The following is a 26646-nucleotide window of genomic DNA, read 5'->3' as shown; positions in this document are numbered from 1 at the left end:
ATATTTTTATAAAGTTTGTAAAATTGTTTAATTAATTAATTTACTGTTATGACTACATGAATAATATCCATAAACTATAATCAGATGTACAAAAATCCTGATTCAGACTGTCACAGACACATTAACTGATTACAAACATTTTAGTTTTAATCTAACATCATTCCTTCATGCAATTTATTTCATTTATGTTTTTTTTATATAAATATATAATGCTTTATATAAGTATCTTTATTTCTTTTTGTATAAATGAATGAATGCACGCTGGGTAAAAAGCTAAATAAATAAAAAAATACAAAATTGTGGTACTGTTTAGTAATATAATTGAGTAACATTGTTTTATTTAGCTGAAGATGCATAATTGTTTTCCTAAATATTGAGCATTTTTATGTAAATCAGTTAGAGATGGGACACTTACCACGGGGCCGGAGCGTCCTGTCAATCCCATTGGACCAGGTGGTCCCCGCATAGTCAACTGCAAGGCCAAAAAAGAAAAAAAGATTGCAAAGCTGACATTAACTGCAGTAGAGTACATAAGTTGTATTACTGGCAACTGGTACATTTCCATGTACCATAGAGTGCTATGAGAGCTATAAACCTGCCTTGGTTTTAACAGTCGCTTTAAACTTGCTCATATAAATTCTCTGCACCTAACACACTTGTTTCAGCCAAAAAAGATTAATAAATAAAAATCATTCAAGGCAACATGAACAAGGGTACACACCCGGGCCTGGGCGAGGATGGCTTGGGCCTGAGCTTCTTGTGCCGTCACCACTGGACCTTTTGAAGATTCTCCACCAGCGCGGAACTGTCAGAGAAACATCCACAAACACAGAAATCGCAAGTTTATTTCAGTACTTTTACTGCATGCTGGAATTTAGAAGAGCCACTGGAGTTGCTACAACAAAGTGGCTTCGTCAGTCTTGTCATTATGGGTTTGCATCTGGGCTGCAAAGTGCCAGTTTGTGTAGAGTTACAGTAGACGGCTGGGTGTAGCGCGAGTGCAGTGGGGTTACTGGGTGGGGTTGGGGCTCTTCACAGCTGTAACAATTCATAACCCTCTTGGACATTTACAATGACAGTAATTTGTCTAATGTTAGAGGAAGTGGCCATTTGCATCTGATCTGAGATTAGTTTGGGGGTTTCTCTAAGATCAAGGGCTGGAAAATCTTGTCCTCAATCAGAATCATTGGAAATGTAAAGCTTGGAGAAGTTTACCGGCAACATAAGGATGGTGCCAGAGGGCCCAGGAGCTCCATCTGCGCCTGGCAAACCCGGGCGACCAGGAGGACCCTGCGAGAAGAAGAGAGAGAGAAAAGGAGGAGGGAGAGCAGAAGGAAATGAGGCATAAGGCGTGTGGGAAACGAACGTGTAAATGGCTGGACAAAAAAGAAAACTACAGGCATGGAAAGAGCATCAGGCAAGTTTCTTTGAAGTTTAAAATACACATAAGCAAATGAAAAATACTGTAGGATCATTTTAAATAGTCGGTTAGGTAACATAAATCTACTCAAAATCCCTAAACAGTACACATAAACAAAAATCACAAAAGATTGAGTGAACTGTTTAGAGAAAAATGCTGTGGCTCTTTCACAAATTGCACCTAAACTGCAGGAGATTTCCGCAACGTTTCTTACACCCAAAACAAAAATAGCTTATGTGCTAAAGCCCAGTCATTATCCCATAAAAATACACTTTATTTCGCTTTATATTTATATGGAGGTTTATGTGTGTTTTGTGCTGTTTATAGTTCCTTTCATTGCGTTGTTTATTTGTGTGTGTGCTCATAATGAAAGTGACACCCCACAATGAAAGCGGGGATGACTATAACGGATACACACACATTATAATGGAATGCTACTAGGGTAGTTTTGTGAAGAGATCTCTTTAGCAGCCATGTCACGCTCCTGTTGTAGACGGCTCACTTTAAATTGTTCCCATATGACGGTATAATTGTGAGTGTGTGTGCGCGTATTGTGAAGGCTGGGCAAACTTCCCTTCTATGTAACATATACACTGACACCAAGCGTACATGTGCTTCCGTATCTATAGCAAGGAGAATGTGTGGTGTAAAAGGATCAGGCCATCAAGGGAAGTGGCCATCATTGTTAATTATGTATTTTCGTCTACAGAGGTTGGCTTCATATGAGAAGGAGCTGATGTACATCATAGTGAGACTGGGAAATCGCTTTCCCTCACGGACAAAGAAATCTCTTTGTGCTGGGAGATGCAGGACAGTGAAGGTGGGAGTGCCCTTCCCGGAATGCATTGGAAGGGTTAACTCTCTGGGAGGTGGAGAAGAGGAGGTCAAGCTCCACCTCCGTAAAGAGGAAAAAAAGTACAGCTGTTTGTTTGTATGGAGGACAGCTATTCTCCGTGCAATAATCTACATTGAGCATTTACAATCCTGAAAAATGGTGTGAACAGTTCCGCACATAAGGATCAACGGGAGAATGAGTATGTGTTAATGTGTATGTGAGGTTATAAAGTCTGCGGCTCCTTTGGAAGTGTTATTATTGTGTGGATTTATAGACAGATCTGGTTTCAACGTAGTCTACCAGGTCTTTCTAATACCCACATTTGCTCGATCACATAGTTAAGACATACTGCTTGTCATTAGCTTATTCTCTCAATGGAAACTTTACCATTGTCTTTATGTGGAATCAAAAGCTACTTACTTCTCTAATAAAGTGAAAAGGGGCTGTGAAAAGTTCTGCCAGGGCTACTGTTACTTATAACTGGTGTATCTACATCAATGAGTTGTCTTAACACCACAAAAAGCATTATGAGTAACACAGATGAGGGAGGATTTTCTGAGAAAAGTCAACTTACTCTCTCACCAGGATCTCCGTGGAGGCCCGGGGAGCCTTGTATACCTGGAGTGCCAGTGAGGCCCTGAAAAAAAGACATGCAAATGTAATGTAACATACACAGAAACACTCACGCCAACTCCATGCTGACATTTTCCATAACGTGTTTTTTCCTATGGAGTTCCTCCATGTGTGAAGAGAGTGGTAAAAAATGTGATACTCACGGCGGGCCCTGGTGGTCCTGGGGGTCCCTCTACAAGCATCCCCTGAATAGAATCGAAGAAGAGAGAAGAAGAAAACCATGAGATGGGTAGCATGCTGGGAAGGCCGTAAATATCAAAGTTTGAGCAGCGCAGAAATAAAAAAGAAAATCAGTGATGAACGACGAGGAACCCATAGACGTGGCTCATTACTTCAACTGAACAAATCTCCTGTTTTACACTATTAAAGAAAAGTGAATGATGCAAATGCTGCCAGAATTTGATTAATACTACGTTGACATTTGAAAGTATTAATGTAAACATCTTATTTCCTACTACTACCATCTTGCCATTCCCATACAAAGAATAATTGGATGGGAGGCACTACTACTTTGCCATATTACAAAAGCAGTTGTAATAAATAAAAGTAATACAATAAAATAAAACTTTTGAACTTTCTATTCATCAACTAATCATGAAATATTATGGTTTTTACACAAATAGTTATGCAGCACAACTGCTTTCAGCATTGATAATAAAAATGTTTGAGCAACAAATCCTCATATTAGAAGAATTTTGGAAGGATCATGTGACACTGAAGACTGAAGTAATGATGCTTTAAATTCAACTTTGCCATTAAAGAAATAAATTATATTTTACAATAAATTCAAATAGAAAGGATCATTTTAAAAAGTAATAATTTTTGACACATTTGTTTTTTTACTTTATTGTTTTTACTGTATTCTTGATCAAATAAATGCAGCCTTAGTGAGCATTAGAAATTTCTTTCAAAAACATAAAACATAAAAATCTTATCAACCCTAAATTTTAAGCAGTAATGCATTTATATTAATATTTAAATATTTAATTATATTTTGCTTCATATAATATTTTATATACAATGATTGGCAGCCTACCATATCCTGAACTGACACCATATTGAGTGGGGAATATCTGATGCGTTATTATAGTTGCATTTCATTTGGTACAAAATTGTAAAAGTATCGAGTAGAGAGTTTACCTACCGGCTCAATGACTGCAGGTTCACCTTTTTGCCCCTTCTCACCACCGTAGCCTCCTCCAACCTACAACAGACGCAAAAACAAACTAAATTAAATACAGAGAAAGTACTTCTTTTGTAGACCAAACAACTGTAAAAAACAACATTAAGCACTACAGCTAATACCCAAAATGGTCTGCATCACTCTATAAAGCTAAGTGGTGAACATGCTCAGTCACTACTGTGAGGATGATTAGAAATCAAGTGTGAACTCCATCTTTTCCTATAATGTCCACTTATAAGACCTACAGAGAAAGCCATTTGACAATATGTTTACAGCCATTTAACACAAGCAACATCCAATAAATTCAATCTTTCAGTGTGTGTGTTTATTGTTTGTGAACCAGGATGATATGTCTCTCCAGGAATGAAGCAAAGAGCACAAAGCCACTGTGGTCAGTGTGTGCTTGTGTGCAAGTGTCTGTGTGAACGAGTTCTTGTGTTAAACTGTGAAAATAAGTCTTAAGTTATATCAGATCAACACTGCAATCACACATTTCATTTCCTGTCTCCCACACACCACAAGCAAAACGGCTACAATTGAGAGAGCAGAGAGTTAGCAGACATACTGAAATGTAGTAAATTAAATATCCATTATTTCTAGTATTAGTATTAGGAGCATTAGAAGCACAATTATGTTACAATAACATAAAATACCAAAACACTGCTAGACCTGCTACACAATTGACTTGATTCCAGCATTTGAAGGGAGAGGTCAACTCACATTACTCTCCGTGACCTGCGTTTCAGCCGGTCGGCCCGGTCCAAACTCATCCTCGTAGGTAGATCCAGTGGGTTTGGCACCATTAGTATTGTAGTCATAGAATGAATTGTCATAATTGCTGGGGTCTAACTCTTTTCCATCATATTCGTTAATTTCGTATTCCTTAAAGTCCTGGGCTTCGGCTTCATTAGTGATTTTAGACTCCACAATTTCCACATTCTCATTGGTGGCAATGGTGGGATCCACTCCAACTTCTTCTATCCCTGTAATGTAGTCGTCAACAATTTCCTCTTTTGGCAAAGGATTCTGCCAACCCAGGGGAGGCAGGAGGTCAACGAATAAAGGGAACAGGGAAGACAGTCAATAAACACACCAAATCAAACTAATGAACTCTTTAATGAAGCTCTACAGGTAACATTGCACTGGCAAGCATAATTTTAAATGGGATCATTTTGGTTGTGACAAGAGGTGTCCAATCCTGCTCTTGGAGGGACATTTTCCTACAGAGTTTATCTCCAACTCCAATTAAATTATGTTTTATTAAAGTTTGGGAGGAGCACATTCAGATAATAAACATAATTAACACGAGTGGAGAACATTCAGTTAATCAACGATAAGAGGTATATATATATATATATATATATATATAAAGCAGACTTACCTCTGTTCGTTGACAGTATCTCAGCATCCCTCCACCACCCCTTTTCCACACTTTCACTTCTAACTGGGGACTACTCTGGGCTTGGGCCACATTCTGAGCTCGGAGCCCTCCCCCCAGACAGCACGCCAAATACGCATAGAGGTTTACTCCATCTAATTATTTGTAAATTTGAACTCGTGTAACACATGAACCAGTTAATCAAGGTCTTACTGGGCATACAAGAAACTTCCATGCAGGTTTGTTGAGGCAAGTTAGAGCTGAACTCTGCAGTACAGTGAACCTCCAGGAGCAGGTTTGGACAGTGTGTAATTGGTCTAATGTCCTTTCAATATATAATATAATCTTTATAAAAAAATAGACATTGTTAAAACTGAAGACCACAGTATATGGCAACATGACCACACACTGCACACATCCACTAAAAATCACTAAAACACCTGATATTTCTCAGAAAAGCATTATTTGTTTGCAGATGGCATTTATTTTATATTTAGTTATCTAATGCAATGGCTCTCATTCTTTTGGACCTTCTTTAGAAGAGTCAGAAAGTGTCCAAACACTAGGTGAATCTTGGTGAAACAACATTCAATATTTTTGCCACTGCAGTGAATAGAAACTAAAACGTCCAATATCTTCCAAATAAAAAGCCTTGATAAATGTTTAGGTATTATTGCCAGATGCTGCACACTGGTGGATTGTAAAGCGCTTTGAGTGTACAGTAGTACATATGAAAGCACTATATAAATCCCTCATTCATTCATATTTATACAATTATTAAATCGGAATCAGTTCGATTAATTGCAAACCACGATAGCCTTGCATGTGATAAGGGTGCACTGGTGCTTCATCTTACTTTGCACATCCTGTGCCTTCCACTAAGAATGAAACAATTTGGACAATTATTTTGTCTGGAAGGCTATTTTGGCATCAAGTCTGATCGTCTTCCTCACCCAGGGGCCTTGATGCATTGAACAAAAGGAATTAACATGTCTCCAGTTAATCCCAGCCTTTGTATTGTAGCCTACACCAGGCGTGCTTTATTAGGCTGCATCAGTCAATGTAGGTGTATCATTTGAAGCAGACATTTGGCCATCGCTAAATGCAAGACATACTGTTCTGGTTAAAGCTGGATGTTCATCATTTAGACTTCATTCATGTGATGTCTTAGTACAGACTGTGACAAACATCAAACTTTGGAAATAACATAAATCAATACTTTCAGTTGAACATAATTATTAAATGGAGGTTTGTATTTGATTGTGTAACCATACAAATCTGACTAATGTACAACCAGTCAGTTAAGACAAACCAAAATAAATGACCTCAAGTAGAGTTGGCATCTCATTTAGTACCAATATGATGTATAACAATTACTTTAATTTATCAGAAAATAAGGTGCAAAATAGTTTTCTAAAGTCAGCAAATCCGATTTCATTTATCACCTGCACCAAAAGAAATATATTTGAATAGAATCCCTCTTAAAATAGACAATGGAAAATAAAATGTAGGACCTTTACCTCATTGGCTGGAACGGAAGGGGCTTCAGTGCCATAGTCCTGCTCAACATAGTAGTCACCCGTGTCAGCAGTGCTGGGCTATGAACATCACACAAGAGATCACATCAATCAATTCACATGTATATGTTTATTTATTAATAAATTATTTAAAAAAAAACGCTTATTGTTAGTTGTTTGAAAATATGAATTTGAAATATGAACAGTGTAATACTGCAAGTAAAAGTTGGATTTGCAAATAAAATTCAACAGCTGGCTGGTAACTTTAAACTTCAACATAATAGACGGTTTAAATCACTTTGAAAGAAATTAAACTGCCCACAAATGAAAAACAAAACAAAAAAACAAAACAAAAAAAATCGCTTTTTACTTTCACCACAGTGCAACATTTATCATCAGAAATTGATATAGGATATAATGTTTTGTACTGCTTTTCTAATGTGTCAAGAAAAAACAGCTACATTTATATTTTCTCTTTGACAGTATTATTGTCACGGGTTGTGAGGGAGATGTTAAACACAAAGAAGACGATGATGAAAGTTAACAGGCTTTAATGATCAAACAGGATAATCCAATGAGGTACGTCTAAAACAACTACACATACGAGACCTGATCATGAACACAAACTGAACTGAACTTAAATAGTGAGAGGATAATGGAGATGTGAACACCTGAACACAATGACACACTGAACTGAGTAAAGAATCAAATTAACAACCATGACGACAAACAAACTAACGTGCAGGTGCATTTGAGTGAAAGTATGGATGAAAGTGATGGGATTTGAGAAGAGAGAAAGGCAAGTTGAATGAGGGCAACAGAACAGTAGAGCGTAATAAATCAGAGACCACACAGTGTGAAAATGGGCGGGCTGAAGAAAATCCCACGGTGATTGACATTCACCTGGGCCATACAGATGTGTGTGTGTGTTTACCTTGGTCTCAGTTTGGACGTTGTCAGTGGGATTTTCAGTGGCAGTCACTTCTTCTGTGTAGTCATAGAACTCATTATAATCCGTGTATTCAGTATTGTACTGAGAGAGAGATGGATGCATGTTAGAAAGAAAGACTTGGATCTTAAGATTCAAGTCCCTATATACAGTTTAGAGGCCTTGGAATGTATTTGAACACTTTATGAAAACCTGATGTCCAAAAATGTGTAAACTTCGCAGACAAATTTTCAAAACAAGGGGCATTTATTTTTTGCAGTAGCCATAATTTTCAGGAGTGAATCTATTGTTTATATAATTGAGTATATAATTGTCATTTTCAACCTGTAACACTTTTTTTGTGAATATGTTTTGCTTGAAAAATGTGTGCTCTATATTTCTTTAATATATATATATATATATATATATATATATGTGTGTGTGTGTGTGTGTGTGTGTGTGTGTGTGTGTGTTTGTGTGTGTGTGTGTGTGTGTGTGTGTGTGTGTGTGTGTGTGTGTGTGTGTGTGTGTGTGTGTGTGTGTGTGTGTGTATTAAATATAATTTGCTTCATACGGCAATGGTGTTAATACATTACACAAGTTTGGCTTAAGTGTTGAAATACTTTTTAGGGTCACTGTATACTAAAGGGAAGATGAATTGTATGATATAGTAACGGTATATCACACAAAATAAAATGCGCTTGTTAAAACAATTGAAATGATGGTAGACTGGTGAACTACATAAATCCTTTCTATCTTTTGTATATTTAAGAACTTTAATTTCTCTGATCTCTCCCATCTGTTTAAAACATCAAATCAATAATATCACATTTCTTACGTGGCACTTTTTTTATCCAAAGCACATATGGTACAAAAAGCTCAGATTAAATGCTTTGAGTACATGAAACAAGAGCAGTATGAATTTCTGCATAAATCCATTTGTACACAGTATCCAATTGAATTTGATTCAACAGTTCACATACAAATCATGTTTCATGAATAAAACAAAATGATTCAATGTAAGTAATGATTGACAGTACAATGTACTTAGAAAAAAAGAGACAGATAAACAGTGCAAATATGAGAAAATGCAAAAATCTCCATTTGAGTGTGACAGAGGAATTCCTGCTTCTGTTTGGACTCCTTCACACATTTGACAAGATCTTCACTAGTTCTTAACTAGTAAAAAATACCATCATGTAGACAAATACAACGAGCACATTTAGCCCAGCATACAATGTAGTTTTGGATATTCTGTAAGCTCTGTCACAAAATATATACATCATAAAGCCTTTTATTTTTTGTATCTTTAGGTTTGGTCTTAAAAATGACCTTGTCAACACAAAGCAAACCAGGACTAAATGTATCTTGGAGTCTAGATCTGGAGTCTGGACAAAAAGAATCAAGAGAACCAAACTACAAGTGTGAACACACCCTTAAAGATAGATAATGAGACTATGCAACCTGCCTGCTAATGCTATAGTTTATCTTAGCTCAAAATTTGAGCCACCGCCATATCAGTCCACTGGTTTTTAGCAAACTTTAGTTAAATTTTCAATATTCAATAAAGAGAATTTTTAATAATTACCAAAAAACATAATATGACGATATAGTTCATCATTACAGGGAGTTTAAAATAACTGAGGAACAGAAATTTGGCACATAAAAAACAGGTACGTGTTTATAGTTAATAAGCAATGACTTGAAATGAATTATTTCAACCAGAATTTAACTATCCAATCAGAGTCTGAAGTATAATTTTATAATCTTTATGGAAGCACTTCTTAGACATGACAAGAACGCAGTGTTCATGTAAAAGACCTGTTCTGGTTTTTAACATTTAATTTTGTTGTGTAAAGTTAAACAGTGCACATGGTACAGTATATTCGTATGTCACACATGGTATATTGCAATTTATAATTAATTTATTGGATAATTCTGCTTCTCATAAAGTGTACTTATTAAATGTAACACTCCCAAGCCACTTTCACACACAACTTTTTGAAAGTTGTTAATGTACTTAAATGGCAGTCAGTTTAGCATTTCAACAAAGAGCTATTGTTAAGTCCTTCCCAATAATTAAATGGCATTTATAAACAAACAATATAAACACACGCTTCCAATTGTGAGCTTGTTTTCCTCTCTGATTGTAATAAGGTGCACAAGCATAAGGTGAGGTACAACAGATTAAGTTAACAGGCATTTTGTGATGTGCCTTTGTCCATCAGAGAGGAATGAAATTAAGTCACAATGCATCAGCTGAGCTAATAAAAATAACAGGGGGAAAAAAAGCACTGAGGCCTGGTGGACTGGCTGCTTTCCACGGGCTACAGAAAAGAAGCTAAAACGAAGAAATATCCAGCTGCGAGTCAGTTTATGGCATTAAAGGGTCTTGCCAGGCTTGGAGCCTGCCCTGGCTGTAGCCAGCGAGCTGGATGAAAGGCATAAATATCATCCTGGGCCATTAAAAACGTGTCCCCGTTTCCCACACGTGTCTTAAAGCATTTGGTACAGCGCAGGGGAGCTCCTTGGAGGGGAATAGAACGGACCCCCGTCTAAAGTTCTCTGCTCTTCCTAATTTAGATGTAGATGTTAGATTGCTGATGCTGGGATGAGTTATAGCACTTAAGTTAACATGGATTATAAAACTGTATTTCATCTGTTTTTAAACAGCTGACTATATAGTTATGTAATTTGTTTTTACCATTCTGTATTAATTCACTAATTTGTCCATTGGTTTTGCTCTGGCGTTCTCCACGATACATGAAGCAACATTTTCCATCCCCTGTTGCGGCGTAGTTCTCAATACCCCAAGCAGCAGTTACTGTGATTTATCATCATTTTACAATCAGGAGTTCTTTAACAGCTGAGAGACATAACTTTTCCAGGTATTCCAGAGCTAGCTGTGGAGGGAGAAACTAGACTTTCCCAGCAAGCATGCAGGAGTCATTAAGGAAACATATATTTCCACGCCACTCAAAAGTGGGCTCAGACTATGTGGCGGGGGGGGGGGGGGGGGGGGGGGGGGGGTGGGGGGGGGTTGTTTCCACCGTGAGCTCATTGGTTATTCAGTGAAATATTATTGGAAAACACTAATGCACTGAAAAAGCAAAATATCGACAAACCGCACTGTTTCAATTTGGGATTAGCAGGATAGTTTAATTCCTCTAGATCACACTTGTGATTCATCACAATAGATTCCATAAGGACAATTTGTACAGACCTGCAGCTAATAAAACATTTTTTACCACAATAACACACTAAATAATCTAGAATGACATTTCAAATACATTTTTAGTTGAGTAGTCTATCTCATAATAATAGGAATATTACTATTAGTATGTGAATTTACATTTTGTGTAATAACTGTTACATCACCAGTAAGAGTTTTAAAATAAGCCAATTTTAAAAAACAGTTTTTATTAAATTTAAAATATAAAATAATGAACAATAATAAATGTGTTTTACACTTTTACTCTTAGTGTTTCACACTTTCTTTCCACTATAAAATCAGATTCTCATCATGAGATGCATGATTCTACCAAGTATGACTATTCCTCCAAATATGGCAATAAAAACATATTGTTACACCTGGCTGTGCTTGAAAGCACAAGCTATGACCTCTCATACCCTCGACGTCAAGTGTCCACAGTGAAAGCTAATGCAATTAAGTGATATTTAGAGGAGAGATTCATTGGGAAAGTATTTTATATACAGATGTCAATATGGATATGAAACAAAATTTCACCAAAGAAAAACTATTTGAAAAGTTTAAACAGTGTTTTTTACTAATTGACTAGAACAACAACAACAACAAAAAAAAACATCCAGGCAATTACGTGTGCACATACCTACTAAATTCTGATAAATAATTCCGATTTTTGGCCATGTTTATGAATCCAGGTCTTAGAAAGCCCCAGACAGAAGCTGTGGGTGTAGACCGTGTATAATCCACCAATACATCATCACAAAACCACACACACACTAACCTCCTCCTCGGGCTCCTGGGCCTGTGGTGTGTCCTGATGGGGGGTTTCACAGTCAGGGCTGTAGTGTTCACAGTAATCGTAGGCTGCACGAGGGTCCGCCACCAAAAGAAGCTGCTGGATGTCCCCCTGAATGATAGCATATAGACAATTATGAAAAATATTCTGGATATCAATACATAAATTTGACATGTCATTTTTATTCCACCTTGTGAAAATGCTATGTGTTTGTTTGAGTGAGACAGAAATATATACCGATATTAGACCGACAGACAGACAGACAGACAGACAGACAGACAGACAGACAGACAGACAGACAGACAGACAGACAGACAGACAGACAGACAGACAGACAGACAGACAGATAGATAGATAGATAGATAGATAGATAGATAGATAGATAGATAGATAGATAGATAGATAGATAGATAGATAGATAGATAGATAGATAGATAGATAGATAAACAGACAGACAGATCGATTAAACAGACAGACAGATTGGGCGGACAGACAGAAAAAAAAAGAACAGCTGCTTGCCATAGAGAATCCTTCTCTTGATATTGTACTAAATCAAATAAGCATGTGGCCGTGTGCCACAGAGACCTATATGTGTGATAACATCGAAAGTAGCTGCAGGGCATTGAGCATTTGCCCTTCGTTCTGCCATGATCTTCTTTCCCAGCTAGCCTCTCAAAAGTCGCTCACAGACAGGAAGCAGCCAACGCACTGCTCAGCTGAAAAAACAATGAGTACGAAAGCGCTTGGTTCAGCTCTGTGTGAGCACACGCCGGAAGGGCCACTAATCTGTGTCCCATTCAAAAAAAGGGCTATAGTGCTTCAACATAAGTCACATTTCACAGAGCGGTCCTGCGCTAATGACTGAGGAATGGCAAGAAAAATGAAAAATAACCAATGCCCGTGCTGATGTGCTGAAATATCTGAAGCCTTCTGTTTTTCATGAAAATTTGGGGGAAGAAATAATATCCCCTCTCCCACCTCGACACAAAGGCCAAACAGCTACGTGCACAAGCTGAACCCAAGGAATTCTTCAAGCGTGAACTGTCTGACTTTGCTGAGAATGTAAACTACTTCTGTAGAGACCGCAGAATACCTCAGCTGACCCCCACACACAGAACAGACCGCTCGGACCAGAAATGCCAAAGCCAGACATAATGCATCGTAAATAGGTAGGTAAGTCAGAGAAGGGCAGATTTCTTTGATTTGATTGGCATGTAAAGTCGATTCAAGTGGGGTGGCCTGGGGAGGAGAACGCTAACATGCAGACGACATTAAATTACAGGGTCTACATCTGTGGGAGCTTAAGGCGCTGGAAGACATTTTATGGTACAAAAAGGATGCTTCCTGCAAGCATGACCAATAAATCCATGTACATGCTAGAGCTCTGACATCTCTCTGTACAACAAACATCTCACAGTTAGAAGCAGCTGACACACGTTTAGGAGTCAAACACATTTTAAAAATCAACTTTATATTTGAAAATGAAGTTGCATGATTATTGTAGGTAAGAAAAGGTGTTTTTCTTTAAAGCTTTACCATATTTCAAATATTCTCATGTCTAAATTTGGTCATTCCAATTGAGTTGAACTTTACGCAGGTTATTTGGCTTAAATTTAAAAATTCTGTCATCATCTACCCGCCCTTATGTCACTCCAAATTCATATGACTTTTCTCCAGAAGAGCAAAATGTCAAAGATGTGCTTTTTCATGCAATGAAAATACACGATGATCACTGGCTGTCAAATTTGCTTGACTATAAAAAAATAAAAAAAACACTATAGGTCGCATTTAAAATCAGGTCCACAGACTATAATACACTTAGGCCTACATACAGAAAAACTAAGCAGTTCATTTGTATTTTGTCTTCCCTTTAATCATGTCTAAGCCCACACACACTCTCCATTGAATTTGATGTTTATTGATTAAATATTTTGTCTAATTTTATTATGCTTTCAGCTACCAATAACTATAGTTTTCTCATCTCGGTTTGACACATTTTAGCATGTTTAAAACCATTCAGCAGAGTTCCACAGATATTCTCCTAAAATCAGCACAGAAAAAGCATAAGTGTGCAAATTTTGTTAAGGCCTGGCAATGTCTTCTCTTATTTAAAGCCGGGGTTTTCAACCTTTTTATACCAAAAACTCTCAAATATCATGATTGACCTCATTCCTAAAATATAAAGACAGCAGCATATTTTCATGGCTAAATATCCATTTATGCTGTGCAAGAAAATTAATAAAAGAATGCTATACAAACATGTTGCTTCCAATATTAACTAAATTATGTTTGCATTGTTATTGTACTGAACCAATCTTTTCAAATATTATCTGGAACACTTTCACTTTGTAAGTTAAAAGTGTATCATTTTTTACCCATCCATCCATCTATCCTAAAGTAGACAGTAGAAGTTTACTATTATTAGCCTATTTCTTTCTGTTAAAATTAGCACTGTCAATAGAATGAATAACTGCAATTTAAATGTATCATTTGATTTCTGTCTCAAGGCATTCTTTAGAAGATTCTTTAGATTGAAACAGTAGTATTATTAAATTCTGTAAATGTGATAAATTATTCTGTTAGACATATTTAGTATCTTAATAAACAAAATTACAAATATTATATATATATATATATATATATATATATATATATATATATATATATATATATATATAAAAATATGTAATATTTGTAATATAAAATATTATATATATAAAACTAATACAAATGACAAAAGCACAAAATAAAATGACTGAAAGTTAAACTAAAATTTAATTATCAAACGAAAATTAAAAATATTTTATGAAAGCTAATTCAAAATACTATGAAAACTAGATTGGATAAAAGAATCCTAAAAAAAAACAGGTGTCTCCTTAAAAAAAGTGCATGACAATTAAAACTCTGAACAGCAAGAGGTTCGGCCGACACATTGATATTCAGTGACCCCATTCAAACATAGTCAGACAAACCATTCACACACCTAATCTAGTTCAAGATGAATTCAAAAATGTGCTGGCCCACTGACATCAATCTCTAGTCAAACACATCTCCTTTTTCAGCTTATTCCATCCAGTGACTCTCCATCATTGGATGGGAGTTGTTTTTCTAAGCATCTGGCACATCTTCTTCCTCACTACTGAGAACCCAGATAATATATACTAGCATGGCTTTGGACTAAACATTGGCGGAAACAGGGAGATATAAATCTACTTTGAATACTTCAGTATCCATTGGGATTGATCTGTCTTACAATCACTGCAGAGTACTGCATTATTTCATAACAGACACATTCTTTTCAGAGAGAAAAACTCCTTGTACAGTAGAGTGAACTAATTTCAGATTCTGGATATTGAACATTGAACATGAAGCCAAAACCTAACAACAGATCAGTATCAAAATCCTCACCAGCTACTTGTTCTGGTTTGATTTGTGCGTCACTAGTCTTCACAAAATCTGTAAATGTATTAGTTACAAGCTCTGTTAAGTCTGTTCAGGCTTAGAGTATGAAGAAAATTAAACCCAAATCAAATACAATCCAGACTAGAGATAAGTTGGTAACAAGTCTAAGATGTAAAAAAAAAGGTATAACGATTTCAGTCTTTCTGCAGCAGTACTGATCGCTGACTGACAAACAGGTGTCATACACAGGGGGTCAAACACACTTCTTAATCAAAATGGCCATCTAACAAAGTGTTAATGTAAACAGACAAAATAAAGAATATAAAACTACGGCATCAACTAATCCATTCTTAAAAGCTTCACCTGCTTCTCGTAATCTTCCTGTAATTATGACTGCAACCTATGGCATTCTTCTATCCTGCTGTGTTAATAATAATATTCTCAAGAGTGGCACAGGCACTGAAGCACTTATATATAAGAGAATTCAGATCACTTCAACCTAATGACCAGCACTAACACTGAAGCCTGGCATGTTCTTTAAATTTCAGCAAATTTAACGCATTAATCTCTTATAGCTACTGATGTTTGCAGTATAGTGAAATGTAAGCTATCTCTGCCTCAAAGGTGCAACAGCAACACTGATCTGCTGATTTCCGATCAACATATCTGCAACTATTTATTCAACTTCTTTATTACTCTGCAATTGGTCTCATTAATTAAGGTTTATTTCAGAAATTAGCATCAGAGTTAGTGTTACAATGTAACAGGAGTATCAAAAAAATAATACAGGCCAGGTCTTGGTTTATCCGAACAAAATGACTGGAGAAATCACTAAAAAGGCTACTATAGGTCAAAAAAGGCAAAAAAAATAAAATAAATAAAAATGTAATATATATATATATATATAGCGGAATATTCAGAAATGCAGTCTCTCTCCGCTCACATGCACTGATCGGAACAAAGGAATATTAAAATAGTTAATCATTATTTTATATCTTATACACTGCCCATCATTTTAATTCCATATCAAACACAGTATGTTATGTCTATTTTAAAATGTGTAATATATATAGAAACATTATATATATTTTTTTAAGTACAATATTATATTAGTCCACAGCCCCCAACCAGGGGGTGCTGATGCTATGACGAGTGGCACTTTTATTTATTTTCTATTTTTGAACCTGATACAATTTTTGACACAACTGCACTTTTATTTTCTCTATTTTTGTATTTCATGCAAGTTATGACATAGCTGCACTTTTATTTTCTTTATTTTTGAACTTGCAGTTATTTGATGTAGATAGTTAGTTTGTATTTAGATACAACTTGTTACTATACTGATACTACTTACCTCAATAAATTGGAACATTTTAAGCTTGTTGCGTATTTCATTAGCGTTGGGGCGATGGGGGCAGGTGGGGCTTGAAAATTCCCCCTTGTCCAAAGTGGGGAATGACCGAAAAGGTTTGAGCACCACTGGGTTACTGGGTTTCCAATCTCCAAAAAGTGTGTTAAAAGAAAAAGGCTTCCAAGTGATTTCCACTAACAGCATTACACAACTTAACGGAGTAACTCTATAAAATGAGTTTAACACATGGGATCCACCTAGTCTTATCATCACCCTTACCCGATGAGGTGTTAATGCCCTATTCTGCTGTTTGAGGTGAGGACTGTGTGCTTTAAATGTCAGAGGTCAAGCCCAGAGAATAAAGTTTGGTTCATTTTGTGTGCACTGAGACTGAATCAGACCAAAGGTTACCCAAGTGTGTATGATTACCACTGTCACTCAGCACTTTGTAATTATAACCTGAGGAACTCCAGGCATTCCTGCCAGTCACTATGACCTGACATGTGACCTCTTTGTCACAGTAACAACAGAGTAGGGGAGTGAACACTGGTCAAATGCAAATTGACAATGCAAAGTAGACCATTTTGAAACCATTTAATATTCAACTAATAGGTAAGTTTGGAAGAACTATGAAATAATAGGAGTGTTTTTGTGAAGTTATGTTTATGCCCCTGCTAGAAAACCCATGCCATATCAGATTGAGGAGGTCAACCTAGAACATAATACGTGGGGGATGGATTGGCTTGCAGTCAAAAAGGTTGAGATCCACTGTTCTAATGAAAGTCACAAAGGACAGTTCACCATATTTCTAAGGCCTGGAGTCAGTAGTTATCCCTCCTGACACTGTAACCAAGATATACAGCACAGAGGGTTGGAAAGACTCAATAGGAAAATACAGACTGGAATGATATCATGGAAAATGCAGATTGTTTGAAAAGAGCACAAACAGCAACTGACAGTCAAATGCAGAAATTTGTTGGAGTACCTAATGCTCTTATAAATCTTATTTCACATTTTCATGAAATGCAAACAGTATCTGTGGCAAGAGCTGGGGAAAAAGCTTAATTTTATACACAGGCAGACAGATTCCATGCACACTTTGAATAACACTAGTGTGCTAAGGCAAAACAAAAAAAATCAAACGATTGTTTAAACTTTATTACACCCCACCCCCGTCTCACTTACCCCATTCCAGTGCAATCCTCCAAACAGCAGCCGATGCAGAGCCTTGAAGCAGGCCTCAAATGCTACCTTATCACTCTACTGGGACTGGGAGCTGTTAAACAGTAAAATATGTTTCCCAGCAGTGAGCAAGATACAGGCAGGGGCCAGTCAGGGAGAGAGAGGGAGAGAGGGAGTGAGAGAGTGAGAGAGAGAGAGAGAGAGAGAGAGAGAGAGAGAGAGAGAGAGAGAGAGAGAGAGAGTGAGTGAGTGAGTGAGTGAGAGAGAGAGAGAGAGAGGGGGGGAGAGAGAGAGAGAGTGTGAGAGAGAGAGAGAGAGAGAGAGAGAGAGAGAGAGAGAGAGAGAGAGAGAGAGAGAGAGAGAGAGAGAGAGAGAGAGAGAGAGAGAGAGAGAGAGAGAATACTAAATGTGTACCCGCATACAATAACATCTTTGAGGAAATAATAGCCTTTGTAATGAACAGTTGGACCAGTATTTCCACAGGTCTGGTGACAGGAGGATGAATGAGTCTAGTTTTAGGCCTACCACTTATACCAATTAAACCATTAAACAGAGGATAACTTGAGATAGATGGTCCGATCAAAAGTGAGGCAAACTCTTCTTAATGATGAAAAATCATTTAATTCAATCAAGCTAATATTATGAAATGAAATTAACTTCATTCATTTCATGCTTGGCAAGCTACTAACTTAGCATAGAGCTAGCTGGTTATGAAAGGGATCTGCCTTCAGTTACACACTCGTATGCTGTTTTTATTTTAAGTGGAACACAAAAAGTGATTAAAGAATCTTCTAATAGAGAAGTGCAACAAATGTGGTTTGAAGTTGCCCCTCTTGTAATTTTGGTTACAAAACACCAAGCTGGACCCAATATCTCTTAAACAGCTGTGAAACCTCGGCCAAGTCATAGCGCATATGATCATATTTTCCCTTCAGTCACAGTTCCAGGTTCACACCTGCTTAAGCTATCTGCAAAGGCAAGAAACACAGATGCGCCTCCATCATGAAGTATGCTTGAAGCATGAAGTTCAGACCTAGCTCATCTCCAACAACAACAAAAAGCTCTCACAAAAATGTGATGGACATTTACTTGCTGCTGAAATGCGTTTCTGCACCTCTAGCATTACAAAACAGAATTACAAAAATAATGACTGTTGTCAAGACTTCCTGAACAATCCTTCGTAGTCTACAAATCTTTATTTGTAGTAGTTATATTGTCTCTACAGACGTGCATGAGTACTTCTTCATCAATGATCCATCATGAAAACAATGATCTATGAGTAACTTGAATTCAAAGATCAGAAGCAACAATATACAGGTCCTTCTCAAAAAATTTGCATATTGTGATAAAGTTCATTATTTTCCATAATGTAATGATAAAAATTAAACTTTCTTAATATTTTAGATTCATTGCACACCAACTGAAATATTTCAGGTCTTTTATTGTTTTAATACTGATGATTTTGGCATACAGCTCATGAAAACCCAAAATTCCTATCTCAAAAAATTAGCATATCATGAAAAGGGTCTCTAAACAAGCTATTAACCTAATCATCTGAATCAACTAATTAACTCTAAACACCTGTAAAAGATTCCTGAGGCTTTTAAAAACTCCCAGCCTGTTTCATTACTCAAAACCGCAATCATGGGTAAGACTGCCGACCTGACTGCTGTCCAGAAGGCCATCATTGACACCCTCAAGCAAGAGGGTAAGACACAGAAAGAAATTTCTGAACAAATAGGCTGTTCCCAGAGTGCTGTATCAAGGCACCTCAGTGGGAAGTCTGTGGGAAGGAAAAAGTGTGCCAAAAACACTGCACAACGAGAAGAGGTGACCGGACCCTGAGGAAGATTGTGGAGAAGGACCGATTCCAGACCTTGGGGGACCTGCGGAAGCAGTGGACTGAGTCTGGAGTAGAAACATCCAGAGCCACCGTGCACAGGCGTGTGCAGGAAATGGGCTACAGGTGCCGCATTCACCAGGTCAAGCCACTTTTGAACCAGAAACAGCGGCAGAAGCGCCTGACCTGGGCTACAGAGAAGCAGCACTGGACTGTTGCTCAGTGGTCCAAAGTACTTTTTTCGGATGAAAGCAAAATTTTCTGCACGACCTGGAACCTGCTCACAGTGCCAAAACCACTGGTAAATGGTTTACTAACCATGGTATTACTGTGCTCAATTGGCCTGCCAACTCTCCTGACCTGAGCCCCATAGAGAATCTGTGGGATATTGTGAAGAGAAAGTTGAGAGACGCAAGACCCAACACTCTGGATGAGCTTAAGGCCGCTATCGAAGCATCCTGGGCCTCCATAACACCTCAGCAGTGCCACAGGCTGATTGCCTCCATGCCACGCCGCATTGAAGCAGTCATTTCTGCAAAAGGATTCCCGACCAAGTATTGAGTGCATAACTGAACATAATTATTTGAAGGTTGACTTTTTTTTGTATTAAAAACACTTCTTTTATTGGTCGGATGAAATATGCTAATATTTTGAGATTTGGGTTTTTCATGAGCTGTATGCCAAAATCATCAGTATTAAAACAATAAAAGACCTGAAATATTTCAGTTGGTGTGCAATGAATCTAAAATATATGAAAGTTTATTTTTTATCATTACATTATGGAAAATAATGAACTTTATTACAATATGCTAATTTTTTGAGAAGACCTGTACAAGCATGTCAAACAGCGACCTAATTTTTTAAAAGTGTACAATAAACAACAATGCATTATTAACTAACTTACAATTAAGACACATCATTGCTAATTAACTTCAATGAAAATAGTTCCAAACAAATCCAAAAGGTGCTTTTTTGAGCAACACAGTGGTAGCTGGCATTTAATTCCTGAAAGGGTTTTTGAACAAATTGGTTTAATGAATGATTCATTGTCTCACTTATAAAGATAGTCATTTGTAATAACCTACTGGCGTAACAATGTAAAACCGGGTGCACACTGTGCAATTTATAATAGTCCTTTATGATTGTTGCTTGTCAGAATGTACGAACATGATCCTTACTGTAAGCCATGTCACACTGTAAGATATCAGTTGTCATTAATGTCAGACTGTACGGCAGTCAAGGCGCGTTAAAAACGGACGCGCACAAGAAAACTTGTCCGGAGTTTTACATCATCAAACAATGGCGCATTCGTTGATGTGAGCTGCTGCATTACACGCGGGATTGAATGGTGGCTACAAAAAATCTCTGACGTTAAAGGGATAGTTCACCCAAAAATGAAAATCCTGTCAGTATTTACTCACCCTCATGTTGTTCCAACCCCGTAAGACCTTCGTTCATCTTCGGAACACGAATTAAGATATTTTTGATGAAGTCTGAGAGCTGGATCACTCCTCCATACTAGTCCATAGGCTTCTTCAGGGATTGAAACTTAACAGCCCCGAAAAGTTATTAAAGACATCGTTAAAATAGTCCAAGTGACTACAGTGACTCAATCTTAAAGGAGTCATAACCTGTAATTTTCACTTTTCCACGAGAATCAATGTATGTTATGATTGCCAAACGATTATACATTGGCCGGGAAGCCGATATTCAAAAGTGAAGCGTTTGTTTACCCCAGGGTTCGTAAACCAGCCCACGTGCACGCGCACTCAAATACGAGATTTTAATTTCTCCCCCGACTTGACGCAAGACGGGGCAGGATATACCATATATGGACACCGTAGACATATGCTGCAGGAAGCCCGCCCTGCCCCTCTCCCCCTCATATTCAGTCAAGAAAAATGCAGAAATGTAGTGCACACGTGAGTTGCTCTGTGGTTAACTGCCAGAATCAACATTCAAATGTGTTTTCTCTACCAAAAACGGACCAAACTACCAGGGACCAGTGGATGAAAATCATTTTTAATGACGCTGTTCCAACAACCCTATCAACTGGCTCAACGTTAGGTGTCTGCGCTAAACATTTTACACAGGAATCCTTTACAAATTTGGGGCAATATCAGGCGAAGTTGGCCTCGAAGCTACGTTTGGAAAAAGGTGCCATTCCAACAATCAGGGACTTGCCTGAAATTGAAACGGTAAGACTGTGTTTTTATTACTCTACTGTGTGTAACAAACAGCAGCTAACTACTAACGCGGCTATTGTATGTAACGTTAGCTTCGAGGTAAACACGGGGAATGGACTCTACGAATGCTAGCCACATCTTTCCACTCTGTTTTACACTACAGTAGGGACGGTACAGGAGTCCATGCACATATATAATATATAAGGATATATATATATATATATATATATATATATATATATATATACTAGATAAGGATAGATAAATAAAACAAACAGTCAAGTAATAATAAACAAAGAAAAACATCAAGTTACATGTCAGTAGATGAAAAATATTGAATGTCTAAAAAACCACAACGTGGAACAAGGCAAAAACAACACATGATAGCAAACGTTGATCTCTATAACCACTGTAAGCTGATAAAAAAAGTAGACTACATCTCCGTTAATGTAATCTACATTAAATAAAAGGTAAACTTTTGTGGGAGAAAATAGCAACAAACGTTTTAGCTCGTTACTGATGTTAATGTATGTCTCAGTCAAAATAATTGTCTTTACCATTCAGAGACATTTTGATGTGGACGTCCTTCCATTGACTCTATATCTTCCGTTTCCAGCTCTGGTTCAGAGTCTGGCTCAAACATATATGGTTGAATTCCTAAGGTCGCGGCCAGGTCGGGTTCATTCACAACTTGCGCCATGATGTCATTTTGGAATGATATGCTGAAGTTACCTGTGGTGTCAAGCCCACTCCTTCCTGCCACCAATCAATGCGCCCCTCATTTGCATTATTAAAATGACCGTCCACGACAGCCAAAATATCGCATCAGATCTCGCGAGACAATAATGCATTCAGAAATAAGGGTCAGAGGAGCTCTGTGTTTATTTTTTTTTACACTTTTCTTTTTTAGAAGGGCCTGAAAGACTATAATAGAGCGTGGGTATCCAAGGTAATACTAGGTTATGACTCCTTTAAGTTTATCAAGCGACGAGAATACTTTTTGTGCGCAAAAACAAACAAAAATAACAACTTTATTTCAACTATTCATTTCCTTCTCTATGGGCCTCTAGTCAGTTGACGAAGTGTGATTGCGTAGAGCTACGTCACACGTAGGCTCACTGTTGGCCGACCCTGGTCATGTGTGTGATGCGTGTGACGTGCAACAACAGAAGCGTAGGCTATTATACTACTTAACTCACTCGAGGCCCACAGAGAAGGAAATGAATAGTTTAAATAAAGTCGTTATTTTTGTTTGTTTTTTGCGCACAAAAATTATTCTCGTCGTTTGATAAACTTAAGATTGAGCCACTGTAGTCACTTGGACTATTTTAACGATGTCTTTAATAACTTTTTGGGGCCGGCAAGTTTCAATCCCTGAAGAAGCCTATGGACTAGTATGGAGGAGTGATCCAGTTCTCAGATTTCATCAAAAATATCTTAATTCGTGTTCTGAAGATGAACGAAGGTCTTACGGGGTTGGAACAACATGAGGGTGAGTAAATACTGACAGAATTTAAATTTTTGGGTGAACTATCCCTTTAATTTTAATCATGACTTGTCTTAAAAAACGAAGACAATTTGAGAAGTCACACTGCAGGGCTGTGAGTCAAATCTTCTTACACTGCCAGCAATTGTCATGAAACGGCTGTCTGTGAATATGTCAAACTAGTGATCAAAGACTTTCGATTTCAGCCTAGGTTCAGACTCAGAGGAATCTTTTAGAATTAGCCAAATTTGTCTCAGACGGCCAAATCGTGGCCAAAATCAAACAGTGTGCAACCAGCTTAACCTGCAGAAAAGACACTAAAAATACCCAGTGTGAAAAGGTGGATCATGTAGGTGGATCTCAAATGATCTATTTGTTATTCAGTGACAAAAAGACAACAATTCAACAAAAAGATGATCACACGTCCTAAAAATCTCAAAAATAAAGCGAAACACCCAATCATAATTAGAAAACTAAATGTTCTGTTCTTGATCAGTTATTCAGCTTGATTTTTCCATCCACTCAATGTCTAACACATGTCCTTGAAGGAACACTAATTTGGAATACTTATGACATGCTGGACTTCTAGCCAGAAATCGCTAAATCTGTGCCATATCTCACAGGGCTGGCTAAGCTTTGCTACTTTCTTGGCCAAGAGTGACAAGATATACTTCCCTTATCGAGTCGGTCTCTCGACATTACGTATGGGGAAATCCATTTTCCTCGAATCATGAAGTCTGATAGAATAACTCTTTTGCTTGCAAATAGCCAATGGCGGTCCCGCCATCACCTGATTGGCTGACACTGCTCAATATAGGTGACGGCGGGCGCCAGAAACCTCAGAATCTTTTTTCTTCACTCGAGTCTGTATTCACCGTTGATGTACGCATTCAGAGCGGAGTATATTAAGGAGTTTTAATTCCCCTCTCGCGTTCCGGTGGATTATATTATGTCTCTTTGTCGCCCGTGTGGTGGACCCATTGAATCCCCGGACGCACACAACTTGTGTGCTGTGCCTGGGTCGGGACCACGCAGAGGCGGCACTCGAGGGATCGGGATGTCCCGCCTGTGAGGAGCTTCCCATCAGATCCTTCGTGCAAGGCTGGCCGTTACACGTAGCGACGACCTAGTGTCTCCTGCCTCTCCCCAGTCTGCCGCCGTCGAGCCGCGGACCGGGAGACGGCAGAGATCTCCATTCGCGGGTTCTGTTGAGGCGCTGACGTCGGCCCAAGGTCCACGCCATCCTCACGTGGCAGAGCCCGTGAGTTAATCTTGAGGCCATTTACCGCCCTCTTGAGGAAGCACGGGAATTATCTCGTTCGGTTACGACGATGACGACGCCAATAGTCCGAGTCTCCGTCTGAAGGCGCCCTCGCCTCTTTGGATGCGGAGCTTATGGTCATTCTCACTGAGGCGGTGGCAGATATGGTGCTGGAGTGGACAGCGCCCAAGGAGCTGCCGTCGGAAAGGTGGCCTCGGCGCGGGCCGTAAAGCTGAAGCGAGAGTCAGTTCAGGAAGTCGCTAAAAAAAAAAAAAAAAAAAAAACAGCGCTCCTGATGTGCGTGTCAGGGAGGAAAGAGCGCGGGACGTGTTCGTCGGACCGGTGCGAAGAGGGCGTGTTCCCGCCCAGAGTTCGACGAGAATGTGTTGTTTCTGAAACCGCTGTGTTCTGTTTCAATAACAAGGTACATTACATTTCTCAGCAAAAGAGCTTCTCTCCCCAACATTATTACCCGCCTCATAGACGGGAGACGCATCGCAGAGCGGAAGCTCGGGGAAACCCGAGGAGATGGCTATCTATGTCCCCGTGCATGATGCCGCGGACGAGCTATACCATTTCATATAGCAGTCAATGCTTTCCCGGTGGCTGGCGCCCAGCCCCCGCCGCAGCATTCATTGCCCTGTATGGCGATTCTGATTACTACGCAGTGTGTATTCACAGTTGTTGCGCGATGCAACTGACGCTGTGTTACGTACACACCACACTGTTATGTGTAAGGATTTATGCCACTATATATTGCCCTGTGTCCTTCAGTGCAATGGCTATTCTGTTTACTGCAAGTACGTGTTCACAGTTGTTGCGCAATGCAACTGACGCTGTGTTACGTACACACCACACTGTTATGTGTAAGGATTTATGCCATTATATATTGCCCTGTGTCCTTCAGTGCAATGGCTATTCTGACTACTGCAAGTACGTGTTCACAGTTGGTGCGCGATGCAACTGACGCTGTGTTACGTACACACCACACTGTTATGTGTAAGGATTTATGTCATTATATATTGCCCTGTGTCCTTCAGTGCAATGGCTATTCTGATTACTGCAAGTACGTGTTCACAGTTGTTGTGCGATGCAACCGACGCTGTGTTACGTACTCACTAAACACTGTTATGTGTAAGGATTTATGCCATTATATATTGCCCTGTGTCCTTCAGTGCAATGGCTATTCTGGTTACTACACAGTACGTATTCACAGTTGTTGTGCGATGCAACTGACGCTGCGTTACGTACTCACTACACACTGTTGTGTAATGATTTATGCCATATATTGCCCTGTGTCCTTCAGTGCAATGGCTATTCTGGTTACTACGCAGTACGTATTCACAGTTGTTGTGCGATGCAACTGACGCTGTGTTACGTACTCACTACACACTGTTGTGTAATGATTTATGCCATATATTGCCCTGTGTCCTTCAGTGCAATGGCTATTCTGGTTACTACGCAGTACGTATTCACAGTTGTTGCGCAATGCAACTGACACTGTGTTTATGTACACACTGCACACTATATGAATTTGCCGTTGTATATTGCCCTGTATCCTTCAGTGCAATGGCTATTCTGGTTACTACGCAGTACGTATTCACAGTTGTTGCGCGATGCAACTGACACTGTGTTTATGTACACACTGCACACTATATGAATTTGCCGTTGTATATTGCCCTGTATCCTTCGGTGCAATGGCTATTCTGGTTACTACGCAGTACGTATTCACAGTTGTTGCGCGATGCAACTGACACTGTGTTTATGTACACACTGCACACTATATGAATTTGCCGTTGTATATTGCCCTGTATCCTTCAGTGGAATGGCTATTCTGGTTACTACGCAGTACGTATTCACAGTTGTCGTGCGATGCAACTGACGCTGTACGCACTGCACACTGATATGTTTAATGATTTATGCCTTATATATTGCCCTGTGTCATTCAGTGCAAATGGCTATTCTGATTACTACGTATTCACAGTTCGTGCGCGATGCATCTGACGCTGTGTTACGTACACACCGCACTCTGTTATGTGT

The 26646-nt window shown here is 38.5% G+C and overlaps 1 protein-coding gene across 1 annotated transcript in view; it reads right to left on the bottom strand.

Moving 5' to 3' along the window:
- col11a1b (collagen, type XI, alpha 1b) overlaps positions 1-26646 on the bottom strand; it is a 117076-nt gene that overhangs the window by 63146 nt on the left and 27284 nt on the right. The window contains exons 5-14 of the mRNA XM_077225351.1: positions 11884-12009; positions 7901-7999; positions 6970-7047; positions 4792-5097; positions 4033-4092; positions 3032-3073; positions 2830-2892; positions 1216-1290; positions 722-805; positions 416-472 (exon numbers count right to left, since the gene is read on the bottom strand). Coding sequence (XP_077081466.1) covers positions 416-472; positions 722-805; positions 1216-1290; positions 2830-2892; positions 3032-3073; positions 4033-4092; positions 4792-5097; positions 6970-7047; positions 7901-7999; positions 11884-12009 — 990 coding nt within the window. The remainder of the gene's footprint in view (positions 1-415; positions 473-721; positions 806-1215; positions 1291-2829; positions 2893-3031; positions 3074-4032; positions 4093-4791; positions 5098-6969; positions 7048-7900; positions 8000-11883; positions 12010-26646) is intronic.

The sequence above is a fragment of the Siphateles boraxobius genome, unplaced genomic scaffold, assembly GCF_051911475.1.
Source record: "Siphateles boraxobius isolate OS27281-9 unplaced genomic scaffold, OSU_SipBor_1 1, whole genome shotgun sequence".
NCBI lineage: Eukaryota > Metazoa > Chordata > Actinopteri > Cypriniformes > Leuciscidae > Siphateles > Siphateles boraxobius.
Note: the sequence above shows the minus strand (reverse complement) of the source record. Positions and strands in the feature narration are given on the sequence as shown.